The sequence below is a fragment of the Microcaecilia unicolor genome, chromosome 9, assembly GCF_901765095.1.
Source record: "Microcaecilia unicolor chromosome 9, aMicUni1.1, whole genome shotgun sequence".
Taxonomy (NCBI): Eukaryota; Metazoa; Chordata; class Amphibia; order Gymnophiona; family Siphonopidae; genus Microcaecilia; species Microcaecilia unicolor.
The window spans coordinates 105128439-105143999 of NC_044039.1; the positions used below are offsets into that span (position 1 = coordinate 105128439).

At 42.7% G+C, this 15561-nt stretch overlaps 1 protein-coding gene across 3 annotated transcripts in view; it reads right to left on the reverse strand.

Moving 5' to 3' along the window:
* The window catches only part of STRN3 (striatin 3), a 309869-nt gene that overhangs the window by 127236 nt on the left and 167072 nt on the right, over window positions 1–15561 (reverse strand). The window contains exon 8 of one of the 3 annotated variants that reach the window (XM_030215280.1): window positions 8552–8662. The exons of the other annotated variants lie outside the window; for them this stretch is intronic. Coding sequence (XP_030071140.1) covers window positions 8552–8662 — 111 coding nt within the window. The remainder of the gene's footprint in view (window positions 1–8551; window positions 8663–15561) is intronic. 3 annotated transcript variants of the gene reach the window in all.

Below are 15561 nucleotides of genomic sequence, written 5' to 3' on the forward strand. Positions count from 1 at the left end.
TCCCAGTGTGGCAATACGTATGTACTTAATACACCAAGAATGTGTATCAGTACCCGAGATGGTCCAATTGCACCGGAAGCAACGCTTGAAGCCACTAGGAGTCGATGAAATGGAAGGAAAAATGATTCCGGCAAAATCAAAGGTCACGACTGTGCCTGAAAAAGAGGGAAAGGCACAAAAAATAGTAGAGACCATCCGAGCAGGCCTAAAAGGGGGCCAACGAAGAAAAACAAAGAAAATTTAAATATGAGGAAAAATAAACTAAGGAAATAAGGGGAAAAAGACTTTTAAAAGAATTATAGAAGAAAAGAAGTACAAGAACAAAAAATAAATCAGCGCCGAAAACGCAGAAAAGGCTCTTCCCAGGCACGTGAGGAGCAACGCACAACATAGCTGCTTCCTCCCGCAGAAAAGAGAAAACTGAAGAGACCCGGATGCGCTGCGGGCACAGAAGGCTCTCAAATTTTTCTTTACCTGGCTAATGTGCCGATTCCCAGTTGACGCGGATTGTCTACCCACTTGTGAGAATGGTAAGCCTGCTTGTCCCCGAAGAAAGAAAGATAACCCTTTCCCTGATATAAATTAATTTGAAAGGGGTTTACAGGATAACTCATGAAAAAAAATAAACACTGCTTCTCCCCATACTCTCTCAACCCTCAAGTGCCTTGGAATGTATCCCCCAATGTTTTTGTGACATTTTTTGTGCTGGTGACTCATAAGTGACACAAATTATGCATAACTGATTCCACTGGAAAAGGTACCCAGCAAGAGTATCTGTGGCATTGAAACATTGATAGACACTGATTTTTTGTACCCTCAATGAACACCTGATTAACTGGAAAACAAACACCTAAAGAACAGAAGCGCTCTCTATAAGCCAAGGGTAAAATATTTTCAGCAGTTGGAAAGTAAGGCCAGTATCAGGCAAACTTATACTGTCTGTGTCCTGAAAATAGCTACTACTACTACTATTTAGCATTTCTATAGCGCTACAAGGCGTACGCAGCGCTGCACAAACATAGAAGAAAGACAGTCCCTGCTCAAAGAGCTTACAAACTAATAGACAAAAAATAAATAAAGTAAGCAAATCAAATCAATTAATGTGAACGGGAAGGAAGAGAGGAGGGTAGGTGGAGGCGAGTGGTTACAAGTCAAAAGCAATGTTAAAGAGGTGGGCTTTCAGTCTAGATTTAAAGGTGGCCAAGGATGGGGCAAAACGTAGGGGCTCAGGAAGTTTATTCCAGGCTTAGGGTGCAGCGAGACAGAAGGCGCGAAGTCTGGAGTTGGCAGTAGTGGAGAAGGGAACAGACAAGAAGGATTTATCCATGGAGCGGAGTGCACGGGAAGGGGGGTAGGGAAGGACGAGTGTGGAGAGATACTGGGGAGCAGCAGAGTGAGTACATTTATAGGTTAGTAGAAGAAGTTTGAACAGGATGCGAAAACGGATAGGGAGCCAGTGAAGGGTCTTGAGGAGAGGGGTAGTATGAGTAAAGCGACCCTGGCGGAAGACGAGACGGGCAGCAGAGTTTTGAACCGACTGGAGAGGGGAGAGGTGACTAAGTGGGAGGCCAGCAAGAAGCAGATTGCAGTAGTCTAAACGAGAGGTGACAACGGTGTGGATGAGGGTTTTGGTAGAGTGCTTGGAAAGAAAGGGGCGGATTTTACGGATGTTGTAAAGAAAGAAACGACAGGTCTTGGCAATCTGCTGGATATGAGCAGAGAAGGAGAGAGAAGAGTCAAAGATGACCCCAAGGTTTCGAGCTGAGGAGACAGGGAGAATGAGAGAGCCATCAACAGAAATAGAAAACGGGGGGAGCGGGGAGGTGGGTTTGGGGGGGAAAATGAGAAGCTCGATTTTGGTCATATTTAATTTCAGGTGGCGATGAGACATCCAGACAGCAATGTCAGACAAGCATGCTGAAACTTTGGTTTGGATGCAAGGTGAGATATCAGGGGTAGAAAGGTAGATTAGGGAGTCATCAGCATAGAGATGGTAGGAAAAGCCATGGGATGAGATTAATGAACCAAGGGAAGAAGTGTAGATAGAAAAGAGGAGGGGACCAAGAACAGAACCCTGAGGTACGCCGACAGGCAGAGGGATAGAAGTAGAAGAGGATCCACCAGAGTGAACACTAAAGGTGCGGAGGAAGAGGTAGGAAGAGAACCAGGAAAGGACAGAGCCCTGGAATCCAAGTGAGGACAGGGTATCGAGAAGTATGCTGTGATCGACAGTGTCAAAAGTAGCGGAAAGATCAAGAAGAATGAGGATAGAATATTGACCTCTGGATTTAGCCAGTAATAGGTCATTGGAGACTTTAGTAAGCGCAGTTTCGGTTGAGTGGAGAGGGCGAAAACCAGATTGTAGTGGGTCAAGAATAGCATGTGAGGAGAGAAAATCAAGGCAGCGGCGGTGAACAGCACGCTCAAGTAATTTGGAGAGAAAAGGAAGAAGGGAGATAGGTCGGTAATTAGAGGGACAAGTAGGGTCGAGTGAAGGCTTCTTAAGGAGAGGTGTGACCACAGCATGTTTAAAGGCAGCAGGGACAGTCGCAGTGGAACGTGAGAGGTTGAGAATGTGACAGATAAAAGGAATAAGAGCAGGAGAGATGGCATTAAGAAGGTGGGTGGGAATGGGATCAGAGGAACAGGTGGTACATTTGAGGAAGAAAGGAGAAGTGTAGTTTCCTCAATAGTAACTTCAGGAAAGGAGGAAAGGGAATGAGGGGAAGGAGAGAGAGGGGAACGGAGGGAGAGGTGGTGAGGTAGAGAAAGCAAGGTTTATCTTTTGAACCTTGTTGTGAAAGAATTCAGCAAGGGTCTGAGGAGATAATGAAGGGGGAGTTGGGGGAGGGGGCACCTTCAGTAGAGAGTTCAATGTGGTGAAGAGAAGTCGAGAATTAGAGCCAAGAGAGTTGGTCAGTTGGATATAATAATCCTGTTTGGCACGTAAAAGAGCAGATTGGAAGGAGGTCAGCATGAACTTAAAGTGTAAGAAATCAGCAAGGGCCCGAGATTTCCGCCAGAGGCGTTCAGCGGAGCGGGTACAGGAACGTAGGTAGCGGATATTAGAAGTCAGCCAAGGTTGGGGTTTTGTACGCCTTACAGGGCGGGTCATCAAAGGTGCAAGAGTGTCTAAGGCAGAGGATAGAGTATTGTTGTAAGAAGAAACAGCCTCGTTGACAGACGTGGATGGTGCCACAGTAGAGAGGAGGTTTGAAACATGGGAGGATAGAGATGAAGGGTCAATATCGTGAAGATTCCTAGATAAATTAGATAAGATAGGACGGGACTGGGAGAGAGGAGATTTAAGTGTGAAAGTTATAAGATGGTGATCAGAGGAGGGAAGATCAGAGGCAAGGAAACTATAGGGTGAACAGTTGGAGGAGAAGATGAGATCAAGACAGTGACCATTTTGATGAGTGGGGGAGGTGGAGCATAGTTGGAGATTAAAGGAGGACGTTAAAGCGAGTAACTTGGAAATATAAGAGTTGGAAGGATCATTAGCAGGAATATTAAAATCACCAAGGATGAGAAAAGGGGAGGAAGGATCATGGAAGAAGGCAAGCCAGGCGTCAAAGTCACTGAGAAAGGATGAAAGGGACTTATCAGGGGGACGATAAATGACCGCTATTTGAAGAGGCAGAGGAGAGAAAAGGCGGATAGAGTGGACTTCAAAGGAGGAAAAACAGTGAGATTGAGGTGGAAGAAGGGGTTGAAATCTGGAGGAGGGAGAGAGAAGTAGTCCAACACCGCCCCCACGGCCAGCAGGACGAGGAGTATGTGAAAATAGATAACCGCCATGGCACAGGGCTGCGACTGAAGCAGAGTCATCAGGGCAGAGCAAGGTTTCTGTTATGGCGAGCAGATGGAGGTGACGCAAGATAAAGAGGTCCTGGATATAGGCGAGTTTGTTACAGATAGAGCGGGCATTCCACTTTATCGAGTATGTAGATCAGAATTTAGAATAATGGAAGAAAGGTTATAAATGGGCATCTGTAATATATACTAAGTCAAAACTGTATTATCTGTCTGTGTAGATTATATTATGTATTTAATTTTGTATCTGCAGTGTTCTCCTGTGTATTAATCATGAGTTATATTGTTTTCATCTTATGTAGCTAGTTTGTTGGGTTTGCTGTGCTTTCCTGTAATGATTGGAGTTCTAATGTTTGTCCAATTTGTACTTATTGTACTGCTTTTTTTTTTTTTTTTTATAAATTGTAAACCGTTCTGTCTTGCAGTAGCAATAAGATACGGTATATAAATTGATGTAAATAAATAAATAAATAAATAAATAGGGCGCAAGAGAAGGGCAGAGAAGAGGAGGGGAGTAGAGAAATAGAGATGAGGTTAGAGAGGTCGCGGTGAGATCTGTAGAGTTGGGATAATAGTTGGTGAGGGGGGCCAGGATTGGGATTGATGTCACCGGCTGAGTAAGAGAAGGAGTAAAAGAGAGCGGAGGAGAGTAGGAGAGGTGTGGCGTTGAAGGCGAGAGGTATTTAGGTGGAATGGGGAAGGCAAAATGGACGGAAGAAAGAGGCGGAGATTAAAAGCCAAGAGGGAGGAAGAGGGTAGGAGAGAAGGTGAGGTGATGAAGTCGATGGATGGGCAGTGAGTTCTTGTAGCGGAGAGAGGTAGGGGGTGAGGGAAAAAGATTAGGAAGGGACAGGGCTAGGAAGAGAATGTGAATAGGGGCCATAAATGACTGAGGTACTTTAGCAACTGGGAAGATTAGATGTAAAGAAAAAAATGCCCCGCGTGCCGTTAGGCGCGCGGCACCTAGAGCGGAGGCCCTGAGTGGATCGGAGTAGACCTGGGTGTCACCCCGGAGAAGGCTGTAAGGATATGCAGATGAGCTGCAAGTCCTCCACAGCACCTGAAAGGCAGCCGGTGGTAGAGCTGGGCACCTCTCAGCTGAGGAAAGGCTTACTAAAGACAGTTCATGATCAAGTATGTGTAGTTATATCCCATTCATATCATATGAATGCAATGCCAGTGTTTAATCACGAGGGAATGTAATCTGCATGGAGTGGCAGGTGTGGCTCTGGCTGCCTCGTTGGGCACACTGGATGGTTAGTGGAGACCTTTATCTGCCATCATTTACTATGTTACTATGGAAACAAAATGCCTAAATTTACAATTCAAAAACTTCTAAAGAATATAAGCCCTGTCTATAAGCCAAGGATAAAGTATTTTGGGGTCTGTTTACTAAACTGTGCTAAGCAGTTAGTGCAGGAATTAGCATGCTGGCTACTGCACACCAAAATCAGCCAACATGGTAAAAATCCCATAGTAGCTGCTTAGTGTGGGTAGGGACACAATTGGGGAGTCACAGAAGGTCATAGGGTTTGGCAAACAGTGACAGGACAGGGGTAGATTCCAAGAATATACACCAAATTCTATTCACTGGGATGATGTGTGCTAAGTGCAAATTCTATAATGGCAGTTCCACAAGTTCACAGTTTTGTGTCCAACTTTAGTCAGGAGCACTTATGCTATGTCAAAGGTTGGTGTAAGTGCTCATACCTGTTGACAGTTATGCACATAACTCCTAGTATACTAAAGCCTGTGCGCCTAACTCCTAGGAATGCCCCTGACCCACCCATGCCCCTCTCACATCCATGCCCAAGCCTGCACAACTTCTAGAATGGTGATTAAGGGCATTTGTGTGTGAAAATACTAACTGGTGCTAATTAACACCAATTAACATAGTAACATAGTAGATGATGGCAGAAAAAGACCTGCACGGTCCATCCAGTCTGCCCAACAAGATAAACTCACATGTGCTACTTTTTGTGTATACCTTACCTTGATTTGTACCTGTCCTTTTCAGGGCACAGACCGTATAAGTCTGCCCAGCACTATCCCCACCTCCCAACCACCAGCCCCGCCTCCCACCACCGGTTCTGGCTATTTAAGCCAATTGTCTGTTAATTAGAGTTAACAGCCAATTATTAAGTTGCGCATGCAACTGCCCTTATTCTAAAATTTGCATGTGCAAATTTGCACACTAGGCATAAATTGGGCACCCAAATTTATAGAATCTGGGGGTTAGTGTATAATACGTTACAACATGTTGTCACTGCTGCTGATAGCACAAGTGGTGTTAAGGGCTGCTGTACTAGCAGCAGTTTGCATGACCACAGCTCACAAAAAAAAAAAAAAAAAACAGAGTCCTTCCCTCTCTAAAGCTATAACCCACTACTTTCTAGATCAAGCCTACCACTGGGGCAGATGTACCCTTGCTATTTGCTTAAGCATTTATCGCAGGCCCCTGCTCTATCTTTCCTGTACAGTAAATTTTAGGCAAGTGTTGACTAAACCCCCAACATACACTGCACAGCCTTTGAACGTTCCGCAGCTTGTTACTAAAATGTGTAGCAAGTGCAAAATATTTGGGCCTTAGAAGTAAACATTCCCCTTTATTTTTTTTCCTTAGACCCTGGGGTTTTCTAAGTATAAATGACCTCAAAAAATTATTTCCGAAGAGATGTAGCAATATTTACATTTATAATACATCGTTACACTTAAGATTATAGAGTACAAGCACTTAAGCACATGAATGCCACATTCACACACAAGGTCTATGTGCGCACACAGCAGTATTCTGTGTGAATGTGCAAGTGGAGCAGTGCATAATTGCAAAGAATGTTCACAGGGTAAGGCACACAAACGATGAATGGGTATGTAAACTGAGTACTTAGGTTACAGAAAACTGTCATTTAAGCGCTGAAGTGGTGCATTTAGGCATGCACATTTGATTCCCACTGACATGGTGAAAGTGGGCTTGCCTAAATGTTGGCACATCAATGCACACTTACGCTAGTATTCTATAATTGAATCAGCGTGCCTGGATGCTGTTATAGATTTTGCGTTCAGCGCACTACATTCTGGCACCTAACTTTGGCACCCTGTACAGAATTGCCCTCTATGTGTTTAGGAATGTAAAAGTCCACAAAACATACATATATAAAAAATCTAAGTCTACGTACTGTATGGTGTTGAAGAACTGAAAACCAAATAATCTAATCTCATCTTTCATCAATACAAATATTTTGAAACTACAACTGAATATTTTTAAACAATTTTTCCTATAAGTCCCTCTAATGACTGCGAGCAGTCATGTTTGGAACAGTGTCACCAACTACTTCACTGTGACCAGTGTATGTTGGGTGAATATCATATCTGACATTATGATTAGATTATGAGCCCACTTGGGACAGAAAAAGTGCCGGCATATAATAAATATAAACTGCTTTGATTGTACCACAGAAAGGGGAGTATATCAAATCCCATTACCCTTACCCCCTTATCTGCAAGTTCCTAGGAGTAAGCAGAATGGAATCTGGTTACTTTTTTTGGATCCTGCTAGGGACTTGTGACCTAGACTGGCCACTGATAAAAGAGGATGCTGAAGCTGATGGACCTTTGGTTTGACCAAGTATGGTAGTTTTATGTTTTTATGGACTAGTCAGATTCAGTATACATGAGGTACAAATGTGACTGCTTTGTACCCACTTCTTCCTAAGGAAATAGAGAATTACAGTGAAATTAGCATATGCTCTTATTAGCCCAAGGTTTTGATTTCCTATGGCTTCTGAACAGAAAACCAATCTACAGAAAATAAACTTAGGCAAAAGCATGTGCAAACAATTCTACAGGATTTTTTCTCATCACTTAAATTTAGACTTTCAAATTTCTCCTGGTCCTTATGGACTCTTGCTCTCTTCTCAATCATTGCATACAAATCACTATCAAAATTCTGACAGTTTTAAGTTGCCTGTGCGAACTACATAAATTAAGCTCTATAAATCTGTTAGGGGAACTTTAAAATCAAACAGATTAACAGCAGCTTCCAGAATAACAGGACACTATAAAGTTGAACACAGAGGGAAATAAATATCTGCATTTTTAAAAATAAGTTATGGTACAAGCTTGATTTTTAAGAATACTGATTTTCTCTATTTGCTGTCAACTGTTTGCTCTTATTCCTAGATCTCTTTTGGTTCCAATATATATCATTTGTATGTTTAAATTTATGAAGAAAAAGAACATCTTTCATACTGCCCATGCCCCCTTTTCCTAAACATCTTCCAAATCCAGCTCATTTTCCATACGATATTCACACTTTACATCAGCAAAATACCTGTATAATATTCACATAAGAATGCTATGCAGGTATTCAGATTTATAGTGAGTGGTATGACAAGCAGAAAGAATTTTCAGAAATAAAATGAACAATATCTCCTCAGGGCATGAGATAAAAGGCAGAATGAAAAAGGTGAATTATAACAATTTGGTTAAGCTTTAAGTTAAAACTCAAACAGCTTCCTGTATAAAAGCTACAAAAACAATCAGAAAAACAATTTTCCATGTGTGGCCACAAGAAATAACAAGAAAAAAATGGAACAAGAAAAAAAATGTCAAGGTTGACAACACTTTTATAAAGGAAAATGATGGTCAACATTAAAAGGAGTAAACAGTATGGATGAAAACTGTTCACTATGTGGACAAGAAATGTTGCATTATAAGACGTAGAATCTGAACTTACTCTTCACCCCTTTCTTCCCTTTTCGTTCCTTCTTGTATTGCTCCTTCAGTTTATTTATTAGCCCCTGGTCTACATCCCAAACCTCAGCAGTTGGGGACAGGTCATCCTTGTCTACATGCAGCATATTATTAAAAGAAGAAAAATCAGCAGTTGGCAATACAAGCTATTAGTAATTTATTAATATAAACTTAAACATGGTCATTAAAAAATGCAAGGTTAGTTTTTTTTTGTTTTTTTTTAAAGGCGCAGTTCAACTTTTTCACTCAGATGTTAACAAAAATGTATATCCATTTTATGCAGTGAACCACTAAGCTGTTTACATTTCTCCAAACAGGTGCAACTTGTCAAGCGCATTAAGAAGCAGGTATATATTATGAAGAGACACAACAACTAAATGCAAGACAATGCACAAACATTCTAGCAACAAATTTAGACCACCAGCGAAAAGGAAACTAAGGATATTACAAGCAATTGAACTTGAAATTTGGAGAAGATTTTAAAATCAGGAGAGGACTGTAAAATTCAAATGAAGGTCTGAAAAATATCCAGTGAGTCTCAAGTGGGCTATCTGGTTTTAGTTGTTTTTTTCTTTTAAATATAAAACTAAATATAACCCAATATCTGGATATTCCTTTCAAATTTTAGTAGTGTATTAAAAGGAAAGCAGAAAATCTCAGAAGCCTGGTACTTTTTCATTTTTATTAACTATTGTGTTCCAGTGAAGATCTTGGTTGCTCCAGTCATACCTTTCCTATGGTTCTTCTTGATCTTATATAGTACTACTACTATATAGCTGGTTTGTCACTTCTGTATATTCATAAGAGAAGTAATACACCAGCAACACAACTGCCTCAAGAAGAAAGAAGAGAGTGTGACCAAGTCTAAGGAAATTTGCTTCTTAAGTTAACTCATCAGAATTGGACTGAGCATGCAAAATGAAAAAGCCCAGAATCAAACAGTTGTGGTTCCAGCACTAGTATTTGTTAGTTCATCAATTAAATAGTTTATAGGATCATCAAACAGCAGTCTCTGAGGTAAACTACTGTCTCAATTTATCTCTTTATAATGCTACAACTAGAGAGCTTCATTTTGCAGCTTTCTTGCAAGGAAACAAGAGGAAAGCCACATCTTAATGGCATTTCATCAAAATACTAATAAGATGCAAGTAGTTCATTTTGTTTAGGTTTTTCATCATTCAATATATATTTACACAGAATAAACTGGATGTCAGTAATTACACAGCAGAAGCAGGATTACTTTATTGTTACAATAAAAAGGTGTTAGTTAGAAATGATTCAAGCAGCTAAGTAGATTTTCATGCCACATTAATCCATGGAAAAAGTGCAAAATGTGAGTGTGAGTCAGCTGAAACGACTAACCATGCATCACATCCTCAAATACTCTGCTCACCACGCTCAGCACCCTTACTGATAAAAATTAAGAAGCATAGGCTAAAGCAAGGCTGATAGTGGGTTTTTACCAGATGTCACTGTGATTTTTGGGGGGGGGGGGGGGGGGGGGGGGAGATGAAAAACGTGTCCTAGCATTTTCAGAATCTTATTTCATTAAAGCGAAGATACTTAACTATAGCAGGTATTCTCAGAGGACAGCAGGCCATTCATTCTCACACGTGGGTGACGTCATTCACTTTGTCCAGTGCGGAGCTTAAATAAAATTAATATTGCTTTAACAGCTCATGCAGCGTCCCCCACCACGCATGTAAAGGTGATTTCCCACCCGCTGTGAGAGCACGGGACTAGCAGTGCAATAACATAGCATGGAATCAACTCCAAGAGGAGGTGGGAGGGTATGTGAGAATAAATGGCCTGCTGTCCTCAGAGAATACCTGCTACAGGTAAGTATGCTTGCTTTTTCCAAAGACAAGCAGGCCATATTCACACATTTGGGAATCCCTAGCTAAGAGGCTCACTGAAAGCAACCACCAATGGTCAATTGGGCCTCACAATGGCCAGGGCAAAATAATTATTAACCTAAAATTATATATAAATAACCTAAAATTATATATAAAACTGTGTGAGTGCAGCCTGGAACAGAACAAACCAGGCCTGTGGGATGGAGTGGGATTTGGATTCTAGACACCAAACAAATTCTGCAAAACTTTCTGTCCAAACTGACTATTGTGCCAAATATCCTGCTCAAGGCAGTAGTGAAATGTGAAGGTGTGGACTGAAGACCACATTTCAGCCTTTCAAATTTCTTCTATGGAGGCTGACTGCAAGTGGGCTACTGATGCTGCCATGGCTCTAATATTATGGGCCTTGACATGATCCTCAAGAGTCAACCTAGACTGGGCATAAGTGAAAGAAATGCAATCTGCCAGCCAACTGGAGACTGTGCGTTTCTTGATGGCAATCCCATCCTGTTGGGATCACAAGAAACAACAAGCTGGGTGGACTGTCTTTGGGCCTAGTCTGCCCCAAGCAAAAGGTCAATGTTTGATTGCAGCCCAAGGTGTGCAGTGCGCTTTTGCAAGGATGGGCATGAAGTTTGGGAAAGAATGTTGAAAGAACAATCGAGTGGTTCATATGGAACGCCGATATAACCTTAGGCAGGAATTTGGGGTGCATGCGGAAAACTACTCATGATGAAATTTAGTGTAAGGTGGATCCACTACTATGGCCTGAAGCTTTCCGATCCTGTGAGCTGGAAGTAACAGCCACCAAAAATAAGATCTTCCAGGTCAGATGACAGGAATCCAACAGCTAGAAAGGAGCTTTCATCAGCTGGGTGAGGATGACATTGAGGTCCCATGACACCGGCAGAGGCTTGAACGGGGCTTTGTCAAAAGCAAACTTCTCATGAAACAACTAGAGGCTGACAAGAGATGGGCCTACCTTCTAAACAGTGATGGTAAGCACTAATTGCACTAAGGTGAAACTTTACAGAGTTGGTCTTGAGTCCAGACTCAGAAAGGTGTAGACGGTATTCAAGCAGGGTCTGTGTTGGGCAAGAAAGGGGTCCAGGGCCTTACTCTCACACCAGACAGCAAACCTCCTAAATTTGAAAGAGTAACACCTATTAGTGGAATCTTTCCTGGAAGCCAGTAAGACCCTGGAGGCACCCTCAGGAAGATAAAAGGAAGCAAATTCTAAGCTGTGAGGGCCAGAGACTGGAGGTTGGGATGAAGAGATCCTTCGTTCTGCATGATGAGGAAAGGAAAACACTCCAACCTCCGAGGTTTTTCAGAGGACAACTCCAGAAAAAGAGGGAACCAGATTTGCCTGGGCCAGTATGGAGCGATCAGGATCATGGTTCCTCGATCTTGCTTGAGTTTCAGCAAAGTTTTCCCCACATGAGGGATGGGAGGATATGCATACAGAAGACCGGTCTCCCAATGAAGACATCCGACACTAGTCTGTCATGGGCCTGAAGCCTGGAACAGAACTAAGGGACTCTGTGATTGAACTGAGTGGTAAAGAGGTCCACCGAGGATATGCCCCACACTCATGAGCCGATGCACGGTTGCATGACCCTGCTTGTTCTGTCGACCAGACTGTTGGATTTACCCGCCAGGTAAGTAGTTATGAGAAGCGCCCATGGTGGACTGCCCAGTGTCATATCTGGACAGTCTCCTAACACAGTGGGAGAAATGTGGTACCCCCTTCTTACTGGTGAAGTATACTACAATCTGACTGTTGGTTTGAATGAGTACAATTTGGTTGGACAACTGATCCCTGAAAGCTTTTAGATTGCCCGTAGCTCCAGGAGGTTGATCTGAAGATCTAAAGATTCCTGAGCTGACCAAGCACCCTGGATGTGAAGCCCATCCACATGAGCTCCCCATCCCAGGTGGGATGCATCCATCATCAGCACCTTCTGGGGTAAGGAATTTGGAATGAGTCCTACAGTCCAATCGGATCAAATTGTCCACCAAAGAGAAGATTGAACTAATTCATTCCAATGACATGCTCTAGGTTACACAAGGCCCGACACCACTAGGCAGTTCAAATATGAAGACGTGCCATGTGCGTGACATGGACAGTGGAGGCCATGTGGCCTAACAGCCTCAACATCCTCCAAGCCGTGACCTGCCAGACGTGAGTGGCAAGGGTGATCAGAATGTTCACTCTCGGCACAGGGGGAAAAGCCTGTGCCTGTTGTGTGTCTAGCAGGGCTACAAAGAACTCCAATTGATGAATGTGGTGGAGATGGGACTTGGGGTAGTTTAAAACTAACCCTAGTAGCTCTCATCTGAATAGTTCTTCACATCGACTACTGAGCACCGTTCCTTGACATGCTCTTCAACAGCCAATCATCCAGATAGGGGAACACATGGACTTCCAGTCTGCGTAGCGACATTGCGACTACTGCAAGACACTTGGTGAAAACCCTGGGAGCTGATAAAAGGCAACACACGGTAGTGGAAATGATATGTCTCTAGCTGAAATTGAAGATACTTCCTGTAACTTGGAAGTATTGGAATGTGGGTATAAGCATCCTTTTATATTTAATTTCTTTATTAGTTTTCTTATAACATTCAAACATGAATTAGTTATCAGAAATATCTGAATTTTAACATATAAAGAAAAAATAATATAGCAAATCGCCAGGAAATTCTACAAAACACTTTTTGACCACAACATATGGATCCAAGATGAAAGTAAAATAAAATTCAGCAATTACATTCTATTATTAGAGCAGAGAGCATACCAACAATACAATCAGACAGCAGCATTATTCTGGTTAGCTTCTACCGGGGGGTTTCTCATCCTTTCTTTACTTATTACAAATTCTTGAAGTTTCTTGGGGTCGGTGAATAGGAAATTATTATTTTCATAACTTATCAAACATTTACCAGGAAATTTAACAAAGAAGGTTGCCCCTAGGGCTACCACTCTTGGTTTAAACACTAAGAGCTCCTTCCTTCTCATTTGGGTTTCTTTGGACAAATCTGGAAATATATTTATCATAGCACCCATGAAAACATCTTTCATATGTTGAAAATATAATTTCAAAACATTGATTTTGTCTAATTCAAAAACAAAAGAAACAAGCAGAGTTGATCTTTCAGATTCCACTGATGTCTCTAGAATTTCGGTAACATTTAAATCTTCTCTAAGCATTTGAACATTTGTTCTCATATTTCTTTTTATATAATATACTTTTGCAACCGGTGGAAAATTGTCTTTTGTAAATCCCAGGATATCATGAAAATATTTCTTTAAGAGTTCCATCGGGGAAATAAAAGTTGAAACAGGAAAATTGAGAAATCTCAGATTATTTTTTCTAAGTTGATTTTCAAATGATTCCATTTTCTTTACAGTCACGTTTTTTTCCTTTATCAGTGCTGACATTACTTCCTTAGCTGTTTTCATCTCACATTCTAATCTTTTAAATTCACTCTTTTGTTCTTCCACTTTATTAGACACCTGTTGCAAATTATTTTTAAGTTCTAATGTCTCTCCTCGAAGGGATTCAGACATTTTTACCAAAGATGAGTTCACCCCCTGTATGGCATCCCAAAGAGTGTCTAATGTGACTAAGGCAGGTCTTACCGAGCCACAAATTCCCCCGGAAACTCTTCCTCTGGGCTGAATAGGCGTTGAGGTATTCCTCGTCGCTCCATCCGATATCTCTCCAGCAGAAAGTACGGTGAGGGGGCCTCCTCCGAGCACCTGGACGGGTGAGCCCACACCGGACGCCTCCAAGTGTTCACTAACCAACAAACCGTTGCTTCCGGGTTGTGGCGGGGTCATGCCTTGCGGGGGAGGACTCAAGGTAGCTCCCTCCGTGCTGCTGCTTGCGGCTGTTTGCCTGATTTCCCCTGAAGTATTCGCTGGAATGCCCGACATCAGGACTCCATATTGTTCCAAGGTAGGTTGGCGTGTGGGGGGGAAATTTCCAATCGGACCCGAGGGGGCTGGGGTACCGATTTTCCCTTTCTTTTCCCCATCTCCTGGGGACGCACCAAACAGCCAGCTCAAACTTGGAGTTCAGGAGCACTCACGATGTACGTCAGCTCGCAAGCGCCATCTTCGGGTATCAGCATCCTTTAAGTACAGAGCGCACAGATAATCGTGTTCCTGAATCATGGGGAGAAAGGTGCACAGGGAAAACATCCAGAACTTATCTTTAAACCCGGAATTTGTTCAGGGCCCTTAGATCTAAGATGCGACACATCCCCCCTCATTTTCTTCAGCACAAGGAAGTACCTGGAATAGAGTCCCTTCCCTTCTTCCCCTTATGGAAAGGGCTTCTATGCATGGGCCTTTAGAAGGGTGGAAAATTCCTCTGTGAGTACCTGCTTGAGCTGAAGTGAGATACTCTCTGTGGGCACTCTGGTGGTCTTGGACACCAATGCAGGGCATAGCTGAGACGGACTATTTGAAGAACCCACCGGTCGAAGGTTACAAGGGGCCAACTTTCCTGTAAAAAATTCAGTGTCCCATCAACATGCAGATCATCTGGAATGGTTGCTTTTACTGTGGCTATGCTCTGCAAGAGCCAGTCAAAAGCTCAACTTCTGTTTCAACTGGGGAGCTGGTGAGGAGCGTACGTACACCTCTGTGAGTAGTAGGAACCCCTCTTCGACTTGACAAAAAACTTCCTAGATGAGGAGGAGGGTGCAGAAGCTGCATGTGGGAGAGAGTGGCAATGATGTCAGTGTTTCTCTTGATGAGGTCAGCGAACTCCTCCATTTTTTCTTCAAAAATGTTATTCCCCTGGCACGTAGAGTCTGCCAGTCTCCACTGGACCGCAAGGTCCAAGTCAGAGACACACAGCCATGAGAGTCTGCACATCGCTATACTTTGGGCAGAGATGCGGAACATGACATCAAAGGTATCATATGCGCCCCAGCCAAGAACTTATGACACGCCTTTTGCTGGTTGACCAGCTGGCAAAGAGATTCAGCCTGATCCAGTGGGAGAGAGCCTGCCAAATCAGACATACTACGAACCAGGTTACGCAAGTAGACCTGGTAAGAGTGTATGCGGGAGATGAGCATAAAGACCTGAAATATCTTTTGCCCAAAATAATTCAAGGTTCTA